The sequence below is a fragment of the Betta splendens genome, chromosome 17 (genome assembly GCF_900634795.4).
Source record: "Betta splendens chromosome 17, fBetSpl5.4, whole genome shotgun sequence".
Classification (NCBI taxonomy): domain Eukaryota; kingdom Metazoa; phylum Chordata; class Actinopteri; order Anabantiformes; family Osphronemidae; genus Betta; species Betta splendens.
Window position 1 is genome coordinate 6,929,870 of NC_040897.2, and position 15,307 is coordinate 6,945,176.

A 15,307-nucleotide genomic window follows, 5' to 3' on the forward strand; every position below is an offset into this window, starting at 1 on the left:
TGTGTGGGTTATAAACAACAAAATGAAAACTTACAACAAGATTAATGTCCTTAATTTCTCCGATTCCTATATTCTTCCTCTGGCGCTCATCGATCGGCAGGCGAATGTTGAGCAGATAGTATTTATGGGCCACGCTGCCAAGTTCCATGAAGGGCAGCAAGTCACACTCATAGTTACGACCCTCATTATCAGCTGTCTGGACAACACACAGCAGTACAAGAACTCTTGTGGCATTAGCTGTTTTTTAAACACATGCTTTATAATTACATATTTCAGGGAAGCCAGTATCATATGTAAATAACCTTGGGAAAGTTAAAGCTGCAGTTGAGTTTCCGCTCCTCAGAAGAGTGAGCCATCTCTGTCCACTCACTCAGTGTGTCATCTCTGTAGGCCAGGCCTACGTCAATAGTGACCAGAGCCCCATCCTCTGGAAACAAGAATTAACAGTGATGTATATTTAAATAAATACATCCCTAGACATTTATACATTTACCCACTGACCTACTCACATAAGTCCCCATTTCCCTAAAATAGGTAATTTCTTAGCAAACATGAATGCGATTTAAAAATGAATGGACATTGAAACATTGAAGACACAGACCTAACGGCTGTCATTATCCCAGAGATGGAATAAAATTAAGTCCTGATGATGGCCAGCCATGCCCTTCGGACTTCTGGACCAGCAAATGGCTATGCTGCTAGCACAGAGACATTTCTTCCAAGAAAATATTTTCACTTACAAGATAAACTCTAGGGTTTGTACATGCTAATACACTCCTGTGAGGTGCAAATTTACTTTTTTTTTTTACTTATTTAAGTGGCTGCATTTTAAGTAACTATTTTTGACAGCCAAGCATGCAAATCAAAAATAAAACATTCACATACACATCTGTTCAGTGATACAGTCTGTCCTCCATGGTAGCCTAAATCTAGGTGACATAAACTTCAGCTGGCCCCAACAGCCATGTCCAGTGATTTCCGCAAAAAACATCCAAGGCAAAGCTATTAAAACGGCATCTTTAGATCACATTACAACGCCAAGTGTTCTCTCCCCCAGCCCTCCAGAGTGCCTCTTGTGCTGTTATGAAACAAACTGGATTGAAGAGAAAGGAACCCAGTGGCCTGTGCTGTGAGGGGGGTGGGGGGGTAGAAGATGGAAGCCGAGGGAAAGGGAACCAGATGAGAGCTGGCAGCCCAATGTCTCTAATGCCCTCCACTCTGTGCTATTGGTTCAGCCAGACGCCCGCAAATGTCAGCTCGCTTCATGCAAACATTCCTCTCCAGTCCAGTGGCCATCGCCACGGAAACTAAGCCTCCTCAACAGCTGTGTTATTGCTGGACCCTGGCCAACGAGTGCTTGATGATCGGGTGGAGTGGGGCAGGTGGGTGGAGTGGTTAATAAGGGCGACGCTCTTGTCTGGAATAAGTATTGTTCCACAGATAAGGTAGTCAAGGAAAAGGAATTTGCCATGGAGTTGCAGGACAAAACCTGTGTGCTCCTGGCACAGAGCTCCTGTAGTCAGGATTTAGACAAACGTCCTAACGCCATTTTGTTAACTGAACCATCCCATGTGTTTATGTTTAGACATTGTACTGTTATAACTTGTTAATTACAAGTGTACTAAAAAAATTTAAAAAAAATTAAATTGAAAGAAATTTGTTTTGATATGTGGTAGTTATTACATACTCTATTTATTCTTCTAGTAGCTCAAGGAGAGAATTTTTTTCCATCATTCATTTAAACAAAACTGTACTAAAGAATGTATTAGACCTAACCAAACATTAAATGCAATTTTTTTCCAATGGCTTGGCAGTTCATTTGTGGTTTATCTTGGTTTGAAAAAAAAAAAGAGAGAAACAATGATGCAGGAGATCAGAATTAATGTTAATAATTAGATGTAAATTGATGGGTTCTGCAGCACTTCCTGGTCTCTGCTATTTGCAGCATCTATAATGCTCTGCTCCCTTTACATTCACTTGTTCCCAGAAAGATCAAAATGAGTTTCCAGCATCTGGCAGAAAGACCCATCTGTGGTCCAAGCTGACTCACTGAGTCGCCTGACTGGCAGCCAGGCAGTAAACAAGCCACAGGCCCCTAGCATACTTCCACAGAGGCCAAGAATTGAGGTACACAAAGGATGTTATTGGTTTTGCCACAAACGTAACATGAATGTCCTGACAGGTCCAAAACAGGTCAGACCAAGAAGGCTTGGTGATAGATTTAGGAACGTCCCTTCATTATCTTGTCTTGCTTGACACTGACAAACATCTCAAAATATGATATTAGGATGTGGCTTAGCACAGGTTGTTGAGAAGCTATTATATTATTCATTCTCTGCATTTACAAAACATCAAATTACTTTACTCTTCAAAACACTCTTTTAAAAGAGTCAATGCCATCCAGTGCATCCAGTGTCAAACAATTAATTACTAAAGCTCTTAAGACTATTTTGGTTTGAAATTTTGGTGTAGTAGAGGTTATAGTACCACATAATGAATGCCATTAACCATTAATCCCTAACCTTAGACAGGGATGATCCCATATATAAAATACATATGCCTGATTAATGAAATATTCACTTCAGCTAGAAACCGGTCCAGATTACCTCCCTCTTATCTCTCTATTGCCCAGGGGTGTCTAACAAGCCCCCGACAAAAAAGCCTGAGGGTCTACCACTATTGAGAACTAGCTGCAGGACATCCATCATTGTTTGCTGCCTTTTAGTGTAATGAAAATCCAATCTCCTGAAAAAGACACATTCCTGTGCGTTCCTCAAGCCTTGGCCAGGATAAACAGAAATAACATAGACCAGCCTGTCAGGTAGACACTACACAGGAAAATGTTGTTTCATTTTGCATTTGGAATTTTAGACAAAAGAATAAAAGTAACCGTGGATGTGAATATTTTAGAAACGTTCTGCCAATATTTACAATGTATAGAAAAAGAGAGAAAACCATGGTTCTCACCTATCTGGTTGTTCATATTGAAGGCAATCTCAAAGTTCAGGACCACAAGTATAAACTGGAACCAGGGGCTCATCTCCATTTCAACCGGAGGAATATGGACAGCAAATACGATGTGGTTGGCCTCAATGTGCTTGGCCTTGGCCTCCTCAAATGACCTGATCTTGACACACTGGTTGGGACCCCAAGGCATGAACCACTTTGTGTCCTGGTTGCCTTTGATCTTATCCACACATTTTGTAGCCAGGTAGTTGACCGTTGTGGTGGGGCTGGGAGCTTGGGAGGCAGATAGAAGGTGGAGATTAGTATGGTTGTCATAATGAAATACAACAGTCAAGCATGTCACAGGCCAGTGCAGTCAATATATCAGCCAAACCAGTCCAAACACTGGCAATTACTTTTAACACAAGTTACAGAATGCCTGCTCGTCAGGTGCTCTGTTCCCATACATCTGAAGTGATGGGGAGAGGAAAATTCCCCAAAGCTCTCAGGCACCAATTACACTGTTTATGCATTGAGATTCATGAGCTTGACAGGGCTGGTTATTGTACTCCTTTTACTCGCAGGGTATCTACAGTGCCTGTGAAAAGCCCCCCTCACATCATTAAAAGAACACAAACCTCGTTGGAAAAGCTGAAAGACTAGCGTGAACATCAGGTCTGTGAATCACAGTGCAGCCTCAAGGCCAGACTCAGTTTAAGACTCAACATCCCATAGGAGTGACGAGTCAGACAATTAGCAGCAGAACTGAACCAAGTCTAGTTCAAAGACATTCAACCTGTAAACGTTCTTTGAAATGTTTGGTGTAATGTGACACAAAGGTTCTGGTGAAGACCAAACCATCTCCCCTTAAAGTTCCAGATGACAAAAGATAAATGTTCAACCTCAAGGCCTGATCAGGCCAAGGGTTAATGACACATCTGGGTACAAAACACAAGCTATAATCGCTGTCAGAGGAATTTTTTCTAGTCTACATGAAAAGAAAAAACGTGTCTTCAGAATCTTCAGGTTTACATGTTATAACAGGTGTGAAAAAAAAATGATGCACTCATACACAGCATGTCGAACAACGAAAACCCAACAAACTGAATTAAACCGGTTGAAATTCGACCACCCACTGACCCCCAGCGTCCAGAAGCACCCGGGCTCCTCCAGTCTCCACCGCAGTGTGTCCAGAATAATGGTCCACCTCCGCCCGCTGACCTCATGCCGTGTCCCCGCGGTTGTTGGGAAACAAGGGGAGAAAAAGCCCTTTCTACTCAATTACCCCCGCCGCCCCCCAGCCGCCGGGCAAACACAAAGGAATCTGGCTTCATTAAAACTATCTCAGCCAGGAAGGAACCCAAACAAGCTAATTTATCAGCGGCCGTGCGGGGAGTGAGAGGCGTTGCGGGCCGTGAACAGCTCCCCGATCCAGGAAGACGCATCAGGCACCGGGTGCGGGGCTACAGTCGCTCCCGCGCGACCCAGGAAGTGAGCGTGAGTGGGTGGATTTGAAGAAACTGGACAGCAACTCCGACGCAGTCCTCAAGGTAAAGCACAACTGACAGCTGCGCGCACCGCTGTCTGTCCCGATGAACGCGAAACCGGGAGGAAAGAGGCGCAAACGCGGACGCGCTCGGCTGCGAGGCCACGGGGACCCGGGAATGAAGGGGAGACACACAGGAAGGAGCGAGAGGGAGGCAGAGATGCTGCCCGGGGGCCCGCGCAGACAGACATTATCCACGGGGGGAGGGAAGGAACGTTCGAGTTGGGATCAAAGAAGAAGTGAGGGGAGAAACACACACACACACACACACACACACACACACACACACACACACACACACACACACACACACAAAAGGCTCGGTGTGTCGCGGCACGTCCCCGCGTCGTAGCGTGCAAGTTAGCGCACAAAGTAGACGTCGTGGGTTATATTTAGGTAAAGAAAGGAGCCAACCGTCCTGGCACGCGCACAGCAAACACCTTGACACAAAGCAGTGATTTAGCGGCGGCGCACTCCGCCAGCTCCGGTGACAAAGTGTTCCAGCGCTGCGCCGCGTTTGCTCGCGGCTCGGCCGAGCCCAGGTGGATGGAACCCACCTAAAAGTTGCAGCTCAGCGGCCGCTCCTCCCGGTGGAGGCGGCGAAGCCGCCGAACAGCAGCCGGAGTGAAAACTTTGGTGTTTTAACCGTCTCGCGCACACATACACACCGACGTGCAACGTCTACGCGGGCACGCGCGTGCCGACTCAGGCGTTAGCTAAACAGGAGAGAATGCTAAAAGTGAAGCACGAAAAACTTACCAATTAATCCTCCCACCATGAAGGAGAACGCCTGGCACAGCAGCAGCAGAACTCCCACTATCACCAACTTTCTGGTGCTCATGTTCTCTATAATAGCTCCCGCCATCGCGAAGCAGAAGGCGGCGGGCGAAAACGGCGCGGCGAGCGAGAGAAACCGACGGGAATGTGGAGGAAACGGGGACGAAGAGGCTGCATCAACGAGCGGTGAGAAGACGAGCTGGGCCCCTCTGCCGCTCCGCCGCTGCCTTTCAACTCAGCGAAGGAGCAAAAAAAAAAAAAAAAAAAACCAGGAAGAAAAAAAAAATCAGGAATCACATGACCGAGCAGCTCTCAGCTTTATCCCCAAACAGCCGACACCAGCCCGGGCAGGATGTGTGGGGCGCCACCGCATTGCTAACGCAGGTTACCGTGTCATTGGATGCCTGGTAGCGGCCCTGTGGTGTGGGTCCAGCCCGCAGCGCTATTTAAAGGAGGGTCCCATCTCAGGCCAGTCAACACATTGTCCTTCAGAAGCTATTATTAATCCGCCGTAACAATACACCGGCCTGTATCTATACAGCACCTCTTTAATGTTAACAAACGATCTAAAGGCATCCAACACGTTTCTTAGATTAGTTTTTAGCAGATGGATCATGAAGGGTGTTGATGGGTAGTTAAAAACCTATTTTAAGTATATGTTTTTTCACTGTAGACTGTGATCTATATACTAAACACAAAAATCTCCTCAGGTTCCTTTATGCTTTTTTCTTCTTCTTCTTATACTTATATTATTATCAGGCCAAAGACTTTCACAGATACACATGCAAATGACCTAAATGAACTGATTCAAATGCTTGTTTGGCTCATCTAATGATTCGTTTTTCCAGGTTGCCTGGTGTGTGTTTTTTTCCTGTGAGAAACAAGTATATCTGCATACCCTGAAGGACAGCACAGCTGCGAACAGAGCTTTCACATCTTTCTCCTACTTAGACAGATGCCGCGAGCTGCAGCAAGATCCCCTGCTCTCCTCCCGGGAGAGAGACGAGACAGAGAGGAGCGGGAACTTCACAGAGAACCGGCTGATTCTCTGATAAGAATTATGATGCACAGCCAGCATCGCTGCACTGTTTTCATGAACATTATTTGCGCTGAAAATAGTTCACACAAAACACAGCTTAGATTTTTTTTAGTCAGATTTTGTTTGTTTTTTAAAAGCCATCAGAGTGAGCTTTTCATAAAAAGGTGACACACCACCGCTGCACACTCTATAAAATTCCCAAACATAGAATAGGATATAAAAAATGCAGCATGCAATTTCTAGTTAGTACAACAACACAGTACTGGTAAAAAAAGAAAAATACAACACAGCGTAGAGTAATGGAGCAAACTGTTGTTCTGGAGCAAATTACCTGTCTTAAATAGCTATATAAATACCCTATTTGCTATTCATATTAGGATTTCTGTGGGCATTTGCTGCAGACACGAAGGCATCAAGCTTTCTTGCAACTGATCATTAAATCGCTTTTATCTCTTAAAGTTAGGATGAAGCGTATGGCAGTTGATGTGATGCATTCTAGTCTATGAAGTCCAGTCCACTGCACCATGACCGAGATGCAGAGGCAGCCTTTCAGATTAATGACCCATGATTGGTTTTGGCACCCAGAGAACGGGAAAAGAATGAGTAGTGCTAGATGAGTAAGGAAGCAGGGTGAAAGAGTCCGGGGCGTCGTATTCAGAAGCGAGCCCGGATTCTGTCAATCGGATCTGTCGCCCACATGTTGGGATCCCAAGCCTGGAACCAGCCAATGAAGGTGGGAGGCTCTGCCCCCTGTTTGATGGTGATGATGGGCAGACCTTTGCGGCCAGCTGGGTCTGAGTCCACATACTTTTTTGCTGCATGATGCAGAAAAAATGCATGAAAGAAGGAGGTCAAGGGAAAAACAGAGAGACCCAGTGAGGTAAAAAGTTAAAAGGATATTAATAATATCCTGCTCTGCTTTTAGAAATTGGCATATTTATTGAAAGTAAAATATTTTGCTTCACTAATCATAACAGGCATTAAAGGCATTCTGTTGGGATGTTGGTGGCACAAACCTATTTTGGGAGCTCCAGTCGTTTCCTCCTGGTTTGCGTCGTTTCCAATCCAAATGTAGATCTACAGAAGAAAAAGACATGCTAGATCATTCAAACTACATAAAGAGTTTTATTCCACATTTTGGGTGGGTAGCTATTATTAGTGATCATTAGCTGTCGATTATCTAAATAAAACAACAAACCAGCTCATTTTTACCTCATCGCCAGTATCCAGGATCATGACATCATCAGTGGCCAGATCAGACTGAGTGAAGTCGCCTGGTACTTCTTCAGCCTGGGAAACGGTGCAGAAACACAGACCTTAACCAGTGAACTGAATTTCATCCTACTAACTGTTGGCTGTCAACATCAATAAACCTCATATAAGAGAAATCTAATCATAGGTCGATGACGTCGCATACCTTGAGTACTCCCGTGTTGTTGGAGCAGCCGAACAGGCATGGGGGTTTGACCACATGCTGCAGGCTCTTGGAGGTCTGATACGGCTTCTTGCCTCCCAGAGCGGTCCAAAATTCAGCTGAGACCAAAGAAAACACAGGAGACATCCACTACAAGCTCTCTGATGCTTTCTTTTAAACAGGAAACCAATCACATCCTCTCAGCCAATAACAAGATGCACAGGAATTAGAGACCAGACCAGAAAGCTGTCTGTCCTCATCAGACACTGACCTGGCTCCTTGCCCTCTGACACGTTGGTGGGGCTGCCACCCAGGAGGCCCACTACGTGCTTGGAGGCGCTCACTTCCTCGTCGCTGGCGCCCACGCCACGCCACACAAACAGCGCGTTCGGGGTTTTCAGCACAAACACGTCGTTGGTGTTCAGTTTGGAGGCGGAGACGTCGACCTGTGGAAACAGACGCAGACCGACAGATGAACGGTGGAGGTGAAGGTGAAGGTCCGCTGTATCTGCTCCAGTGGCCTGTGCAGACCGCTCACCTCCACAGCTCGGGTGGCGCCAGAGGAGCTCTGTCGGATGTGGAAGAGACGAGTGGGGCTGGCGTGCGACTGTCCGCCTTTGCGTGACGTTCCTCCGGTGTAGATGATCATAGGTTTGCCCTGGAAGATGCTCATCAGGTGTGAAGGCTCCTGACCCTGGGTCACCCTCACCTGGGAGTAAAACAAGTTCCTCATGAAGGCCCGGGCTCAAAACAGTTTCTGCATCAGTCCTTAAAATGTAAAAGGTAAACTGAAAATTAAGACAAATCATTCACTGATCTAATGTAAAAGGGCTGTGGTTGAAGACGTGTGGCATCAAAACTAAGCAACATTGCCCTCTGCTGGACGCCTGATGCTCATGCAGGATAGTGATGCGCAGCAAAAGGCCCAGATGAGGTAAAGGCTCACTCCTCTGTGAGCTTAACCACATACAGATCACCAACAAACACCAATAGTATAATAGTTATACTTTTGTATAATTGGCTCCAATGACAGCCATACCTGAACTGGGGATCCTCCTATTGAGTTATCCAGCTGCTCTGTGAGGAATGCTGATGCTCCCAGTTCATCCTGTGTACAATTCAGCCCCTGCCTGATACAGTAACACACACACAGTTTAACTGGACATCCTGGTGATAGTGTGTGTGCAGCTCGGTCTGCTGGTTTAGTCCTTTACCAGGTGTATATGAGGTGCTTCTCGCGGCCTCCCTGTTTGTAGCTGTAGAGGATGATGTAACAGTCTCCACCGTAGAACTGACCGTAGGTGGAGGGTTCCACAGGAACCCTGGCGCCGTTCTCAACCCGCCAGATCTAAAGAGAAGCCACGACTGTGAACACAGACCACGATATTGTTTCCTCCGTGGCTTGTTTTAGGTTTGACGTCTTCGTACCTGAACCTTGCCCTTGCCATCGTCCACCATGCCGTGCTGGGCAGCCATGGCTTTGTTGGTGTGCAGGGTGCTGGCGTCGAACGGCACCTTCTTGATTTTGGCGATGCGGCCGATGGCATAGGCCTTGCTGGGTCCCGTGGTCTCGTCCTTGTCCCTCCAGTCGCAGAAGAACTGCTTGAACAGAGTTGTCTCTGCTCCTGCAGGAAGTACCTGGATCTGAAGGGGCAGCGGAGGAGAGGTTTTAGCACAGTAATGCTGGTGTCTGTCATGGAGAGCGTTCATGGGCGTGGCAGCTTTACCTGGGTCTTATCAGAGTATCCTTTGTCTTTCATGAACTGCTGGCCCACAGACATGGCTGCTTCACACTCTGCTGCGTTCGCCTTGGTACCTGCCAGGCATAAAAACATGAAGTGGATCTAAAAAGGGCAGGAGGCATTTAATGCCTTCAAGTTTATTTGACAAAATATGGGAACTTTACTCAGTTTTACTTCTGGTCTGTTTCACGGTTTCCGTTCATTTCAGGTATGAGTGACCATGTAGAAAAGCTGCATATATTTATAAAGGTTTAGAAGGTTGGCGGTATTGGTTCCAGGTGTGGTGCTGTCGATATGGTGTGTCCATTAAAACACATACAAATCCATGACTTTGTTCCAATTTATTTCTTCATACACAATAATCAGTAAGTGGACACTGGTGGTCTATATTGATTGTAGCTGCCCTGACCCTACCCGTCAGAGCTAGGTATGAGTTTGGAGACAGTCTCTATGAGCCAGGATCCACGAGGGAGCTGTGGATCCACCACCATGACTACAGCAGCGGGGGGAGATAGGATTACCATTGGTTTTCCATTTGGAGGGATTTTGCAGACTTGGTAAATAGTCTCTAATGAAGCTACTCCAGAACCTGTCAGCAAGTATCTGACTATGCCTCCATTTCCGTCAGGAGCTCTGAGTCTGCGTACATAACCTGAGGGAAAGAGGCATCCTGCCGCCCCATTAGGAGGATGTTCGGTGTTATAGGGCCGGCATCTGAGAGACTGGACAAAACGTGTCCCAAAGGGTTGGAGTTCAACATTTCGTCGATTTCGATAAGTGCCGTGAGTAGAACCTCTTCAATTCTTCAAGTTTGGGTTCCTAGTGTTACTCGTAGAGCAGACTTGATGGATCGTACTTATCTTTCCCAACTGCTGCTATGCCAGGGTGTCCTGAAGAGCAGAACTGAGTTCTCGCTCACCTCCTCTAAAGTTGGTACCTTTGTCAGAGAGTAATTCATAGAGGCAAACTCAGTGGACCACAAAGTGGCGAAGGGCAAGAAGGAAACTCTCTGTATCGTGGGCTGACGTATCCAGCATCGGTCAGCTTCTGGATCTCCTGCTCATATATAGCTGTCCGGGCTGGGTTCTTGGAAAAATGTCTCTCAGTGCTCCGTAGGGTTGGCAATACTGCCCTTTGGCTGGCGTGAAGTAGAGGTGCGTTCTTAGCCCTGAGTAAAGGAGTTGCCTTTTTACGCCGTTGACTGCATAGCATTCTGTTCTTAGTTTTAGACATTGGAGCACCTCCTGATCTCTAAGGGGAGGGGTCAGTTTGCCATAGCCACTCGACATCTTTCTGAAGTTGATCTGGGGCATTGGAAACAAAGAAACACTGCATGGTGGAACTGGCTGTTAGACTTGAGGAAGTGTGGATAGCAGCCGGACACCCCCAAGTTCCCAACCTAACTTGCTCCCTTGAACATAGCAGATGGGGTTGGTCTGCACCAATAAGAAGCATAGGTTTGACCTTGGGAAACTCTCGTAGGCGAACATCTCGGAGATTCTGGTAGCGGTGTTTGAGGGTAGCAACTGGATATGTTTGCTCAGGCAGGTCCAATTCCTTAGCAGTAAAGGCACCTTTAATTTGATATTTCCTCAACGTATGGGAATTTGGAAAGATTGAAAAGGAAACTGTGGCACCTTAAATGGTCTCTGAACCTTGCCTTATGGTGCTCAGAGCTAGGGATTCTGCCACCCCCTTAAGGCCTAGGTTCTGTGCGGCAGAAGACAGGAGCATAGTTCTTTCTGAACCATCATCTAGGATGACATAAGTCTCCAAAGTCCCTTCCTAATGACTTTGGATGACTTTAACCACCTTCAGGAGAACCAAGTTGAACCCGCTGGACCTACTAAGGTAGAATATTCCGGAATCAGTCCTGCTTCTGTTCACCGCATGCATAACTCCTAGATGGCGGTCCTTACAGTGAGGACAACCTCGCTTCAGGTCACACTTGGATGAATGATGAGATCGCCCACATTTCCAACGGTGGTTATTTTCCTTTATCCATTTCCTTTTAGTCTCCACGTCAAACTGCTGGAAATCAGAGCACTGACTTAGTCACATGAGTCTGTGAGTCGCAGAATGCACCGACGGGCTTGGCATCGGATAGTTTACTATGTGAGCTGGTGGGTTGGGTCTGTGCTCTCTGGAATCTAAAGTCCACCTCTGGACCTACTCCTTGAAGGTAAGTATTTGTCGGTACTGCTGACTTCAGAAACCTTCCTTCTTTGGTTGGCAGCCTTATATTTGTCGTCGCTTGCTCACCTGCACGGCCAAGCTTTGGCACTCGGCATGTCTGGCAAAGCTGGCAACCTGCTGCTGCTTTATTGAGTAGCTGATGGACATCTGATGCACATGCCAACTCTGTGGCTCCTTGTTCCTGCCCGCAGGACTGTAGCATGCTGACAAGCGCTCAAATCCACACAGCAAACTGGCTAAATCCTCGGGGATCTCCAGCATGGATGGATGGAAGGTTATATATGGAGGCAATATCTCTCAGAACAAGATGTTGGGGTTGGCCATATTTCCTCTGGAGCAACTTTAGCGCAGCGGTGTAAGGCTGAGGATGATGGGTGTAGGCTAAAGCTAGCTGCCATGCTGTTTCTAGTTTTAAGTTGTCCAGAAAAAGGTTTCATTTATCATTTATATTGTGCATTTTCATCAGCAGGTAGCAAGTTCTGCAAAGCCATATTGAGCATAGCAAACTCCTGAGGGTCATCACTCCTGAAATAAAAAAAAACAATGGTCTTTCCATCTGTGCTGATCTAGAGGGCTGCACGTTAGGAGGTGCTTTATAGGTCACAGGAGCTGCAGGAGCCACGACTGGAAGGTGTGGTGAGACCAGAGATTGATCGTCCTGTAGGCTCTGAGGGACTGGAGCTATAGGCTCTGTAACTGAGGAGGGTTGAACATAATAACTAGGATTGTGGGCTAAGTGGCCTGCTGCTGTACTGCTAGGTTGATGTGCGGCTGCTGGTTGGGGCAGATGACAAGAGTTCGTAACAGGTATCGCTGAGGGTCCACTAGAGGGGAGTAGTGGTTCATGATTAGGCAGAAGTGCTTGAGGTGGTGCTGTTTGTGCTACAGAAAGGTACAGTCAGGTCCATAAATATTGGGACAGCGACACAATTCCAGCATTTTTGGCTCTATATACACCTGCACAATGGATTTGAAATGAAATGATGTGCTTAAACTGCAGACTGTCAGCTTTAATTTCAGGGTATTCCATTAGCAGCCTTACATGCCCACGCCATGACACTACCACCACCATGATTCAGTGATGAGGTGGAATGCTTAGGATCATGAGCAGTTCCTTTCCTTCTCCATACTCTACTCTTTCCTTTAGTCTGGTACACGTTGATCTTGGTCTTATCCGTCCATCGGATGTTGTTCCAGAACTGAAGACTGTTTTAGATGTCGTTTGGCAAACTCTAATCTGGCCTTCCTCACTAATGGTTTACATGTTGTGGTGAACCCTCTGTATTGACTCCTGGAGAGTGTTCTTGATCTGACCAACTGTTGTGAAGGGTGTTTTCTTCACCAGAGACAGAATTCTTTGATCATCCACCACAGTTGTTATCAGTGGTCTTCCAGGTTGTTTGGCATTGCTGAGCTCACCAGTGCGTTCCTTCTTTTTAAGAATGTTCCAAACAGTCGTTATGGCCATGCCTAATATTTTTGATATCTCTTTGATGGTTATCGTGACGTATGGGAATTTTCTACAGACCAAGTAATTGATTTTAATCACAAAAGGTCATTTAATTAAGAGACATTTGAGCGTCATTATTCCTATTTTAGTGTTACATTATGACCTGCAGTATATTTGTGACACATGCACACAATAACGATCGGCCCATATACTTTGTGTTGTGTTAATGAGTCTGTAACCAGCACCTTTCCATACGAAGATGGTCATGTCGACCCCGTGGTCCACGATGTAACAATCGTCTTGAGACAACATGGACTGTTTGAAGGGACTGGATTCAGCCACAGATTGCACCTTTATCGCACCCGTGACATCAGAGATCTGTGAATAGGTGAAGGAACAGTATCAAGCAGGTGACCCCGGAGAAGACTTCTATGTAATTGTAGAATTATAACTCAGCTCTTCTCACCCTGTAGAGGGCAGCCTTCCTCTTGTTGGAAGCGTCCACCTGTTCATCGTCTGGTGTACTGGGCGCAATGCTGGACTTGGGGCCCAGAGCCTATACAGCCACAGGACTTATTATTCCTCATAAACACAACACGCACAGACTGTAACCCTGAACATAACCATGTGACCTGACATTAGTCTCTGTTGTGATGCTTTTCCACAGCTTCGCTCAGGGTCACATAAATACCACCCTCCTCCCGTCTATGACGCGACCGCGGCTCAGACACAGGACACCTTTGAGTCAGGTTGTTCCCACGCAGACTAACTTGTCATCCGTGAAACCTCTCTCATTAGCTCAACTCTGACACGTGGATGAGGAATGTGCATGACCTGTAGGACTTCCTCTGGCTCGCTCCCATCCTCCACTATGTGCAGCTTTGCCCTGCCATTCCGCTCGTTGTCCCTAATGTCGATGGCGACCTCTGAGGCCTTCAGCCTCTCAAAGCGGTTGCACTCGCTGCCACACCACTGGTAGATGTCCTGCAGGAAGAGGAAACAGGAGCATAACAGAGGGAACGCAGCGCTGATAGATTCACTGGCTTCAGCTGCTTTAATGCTCGTATTTATAATCAGATCCTAGCTCACCTTTCCCAGGTCAATAATGAAGCAGTCTCCTTGGTTGAAGCTGCTCCAGGACAGGTTCACCTCTGTGGCTCTGATTGCCCTCCGTCCCTTGATGTGCAGCAGGCGCTTCACGTTCATGTCATTGGTCACCACATGTTGGAAACCGGAGGCAACTCCCCCTTTCTGTAACCAAAATAATAAGTCAGATGACGCACATGTCCCAAAAGCTCACTCAATTTCTGAGTAATATAGGGTCCTCCATTTAAAACACACATGCACAGTTATGTGTTTGTGTAACACTGAAGTCTCATGAGGTGAAGGCTGAGGCAGGAACATGGCTGCTGTCGTTGCATACGGAGAGAAAAGGGTCATGAAAGGAGAGATTAGCTCACATTCACTAAAAACCACAACTATGCCACCAGTAAATTGCATCACACAAGAGGAACAAGATGGAAAACAGGGGTGTTTGCTCTGTGCAACAGTGCTGTACCTGGGCAGGACTGTGCCTCAGTGTGCCTTCCTTGGTGAAGCCGTTAAAGAAAAAAAGTATTTACAAGGCATGCAAATGGACACGGGAGGCACATTCTGCTGGGAAAAGGAACGCGGCCGCTTGGATGGATGGTGTCCGACAGGGTTCAATATGTGAGGGAAGCGAGGATGAGAACAGTACAACATCGGCCACAAAAGGGGGACTTCCTTGTTCTTAAAGCGTTCAGCCACAAAGGCTCCAGCTCTTGTTAGCATCTGGAGGAGGGGCTTTTAATTTAGGCCTCAAAATGGAAACCACGCTGGTGCTCATTTTATATTCTGTTCAAAAACTTTCCCGTGGCAACAATGAAAACTAAACGGAAGAATTGTGTCCTGGCTGTAAATAATAAAAACCTGAAGAGATAATGAGGGTTGTGTCTTTGTCTTTCGACTTATTCTGCGTGAGAGAGAAAGTTTCCACCCACCAAACTCTCAAAAGCCGTATTAAATCAGACTTTGGGCTAATTACATCCAGTAGAATCCAGGAGGGGGGTGGATGGCGTTTGTGGCAATGAGAAGCAGATGGCAGAAAAAAATGCCTGCATAACGTCCACAGGTATTGCTTCTAGTTCAGCCACTCAGACGCACTCTGAGATGTGAA

General features: G+C 46.6%; 1 protein-coding gene across 1 annotated transcript in view; it reads right to left on the reverse strand.

Moving 5' to 3' along the window:
- Positions 1-15,307, reverse strand: part of LOC114845077 (uncharacterized) — a 33,745-nt gene that overhangs the window by 3,795 nt on the left and 14,643 nt on the right. Inside the window, 16 exon segments of the mRNA XM_055503920.1 lie at positions 35-196; positions 303-427; positions 2,968-3,240; positions 7,325-7,385; positions 7,521-7,598; positions 7,726-7,841; positions 7,994-8,168; positions 8,261-8,431; positions 8,762-8,852; positions 8,937-9,070; positions 9,151-9,366; positions 9,450-9,538; positions 13,356-13,488; positions 13,577-13,666; positions 13,945-14,094; positions 14,200-14,361. Of these exon segments, the coding sequence (XP_055359895.1) occupies positions 35-196; positions 303-427; positions 2,968-3,240; positions 7,325-7,385; positions 7,521-7,598; positions 7,726-7,841; positions 7,994-8,168; positions 8,261-8,431; positions 8,762-8,852; positions 8,937-9,070; positions 9,151-9,366; positions 9,450-9,538; positions 13,356-13,488; positions 13,577-13,666; positions 13,945-14,094; positions 14,200-14,361 (2,226 nt within the window).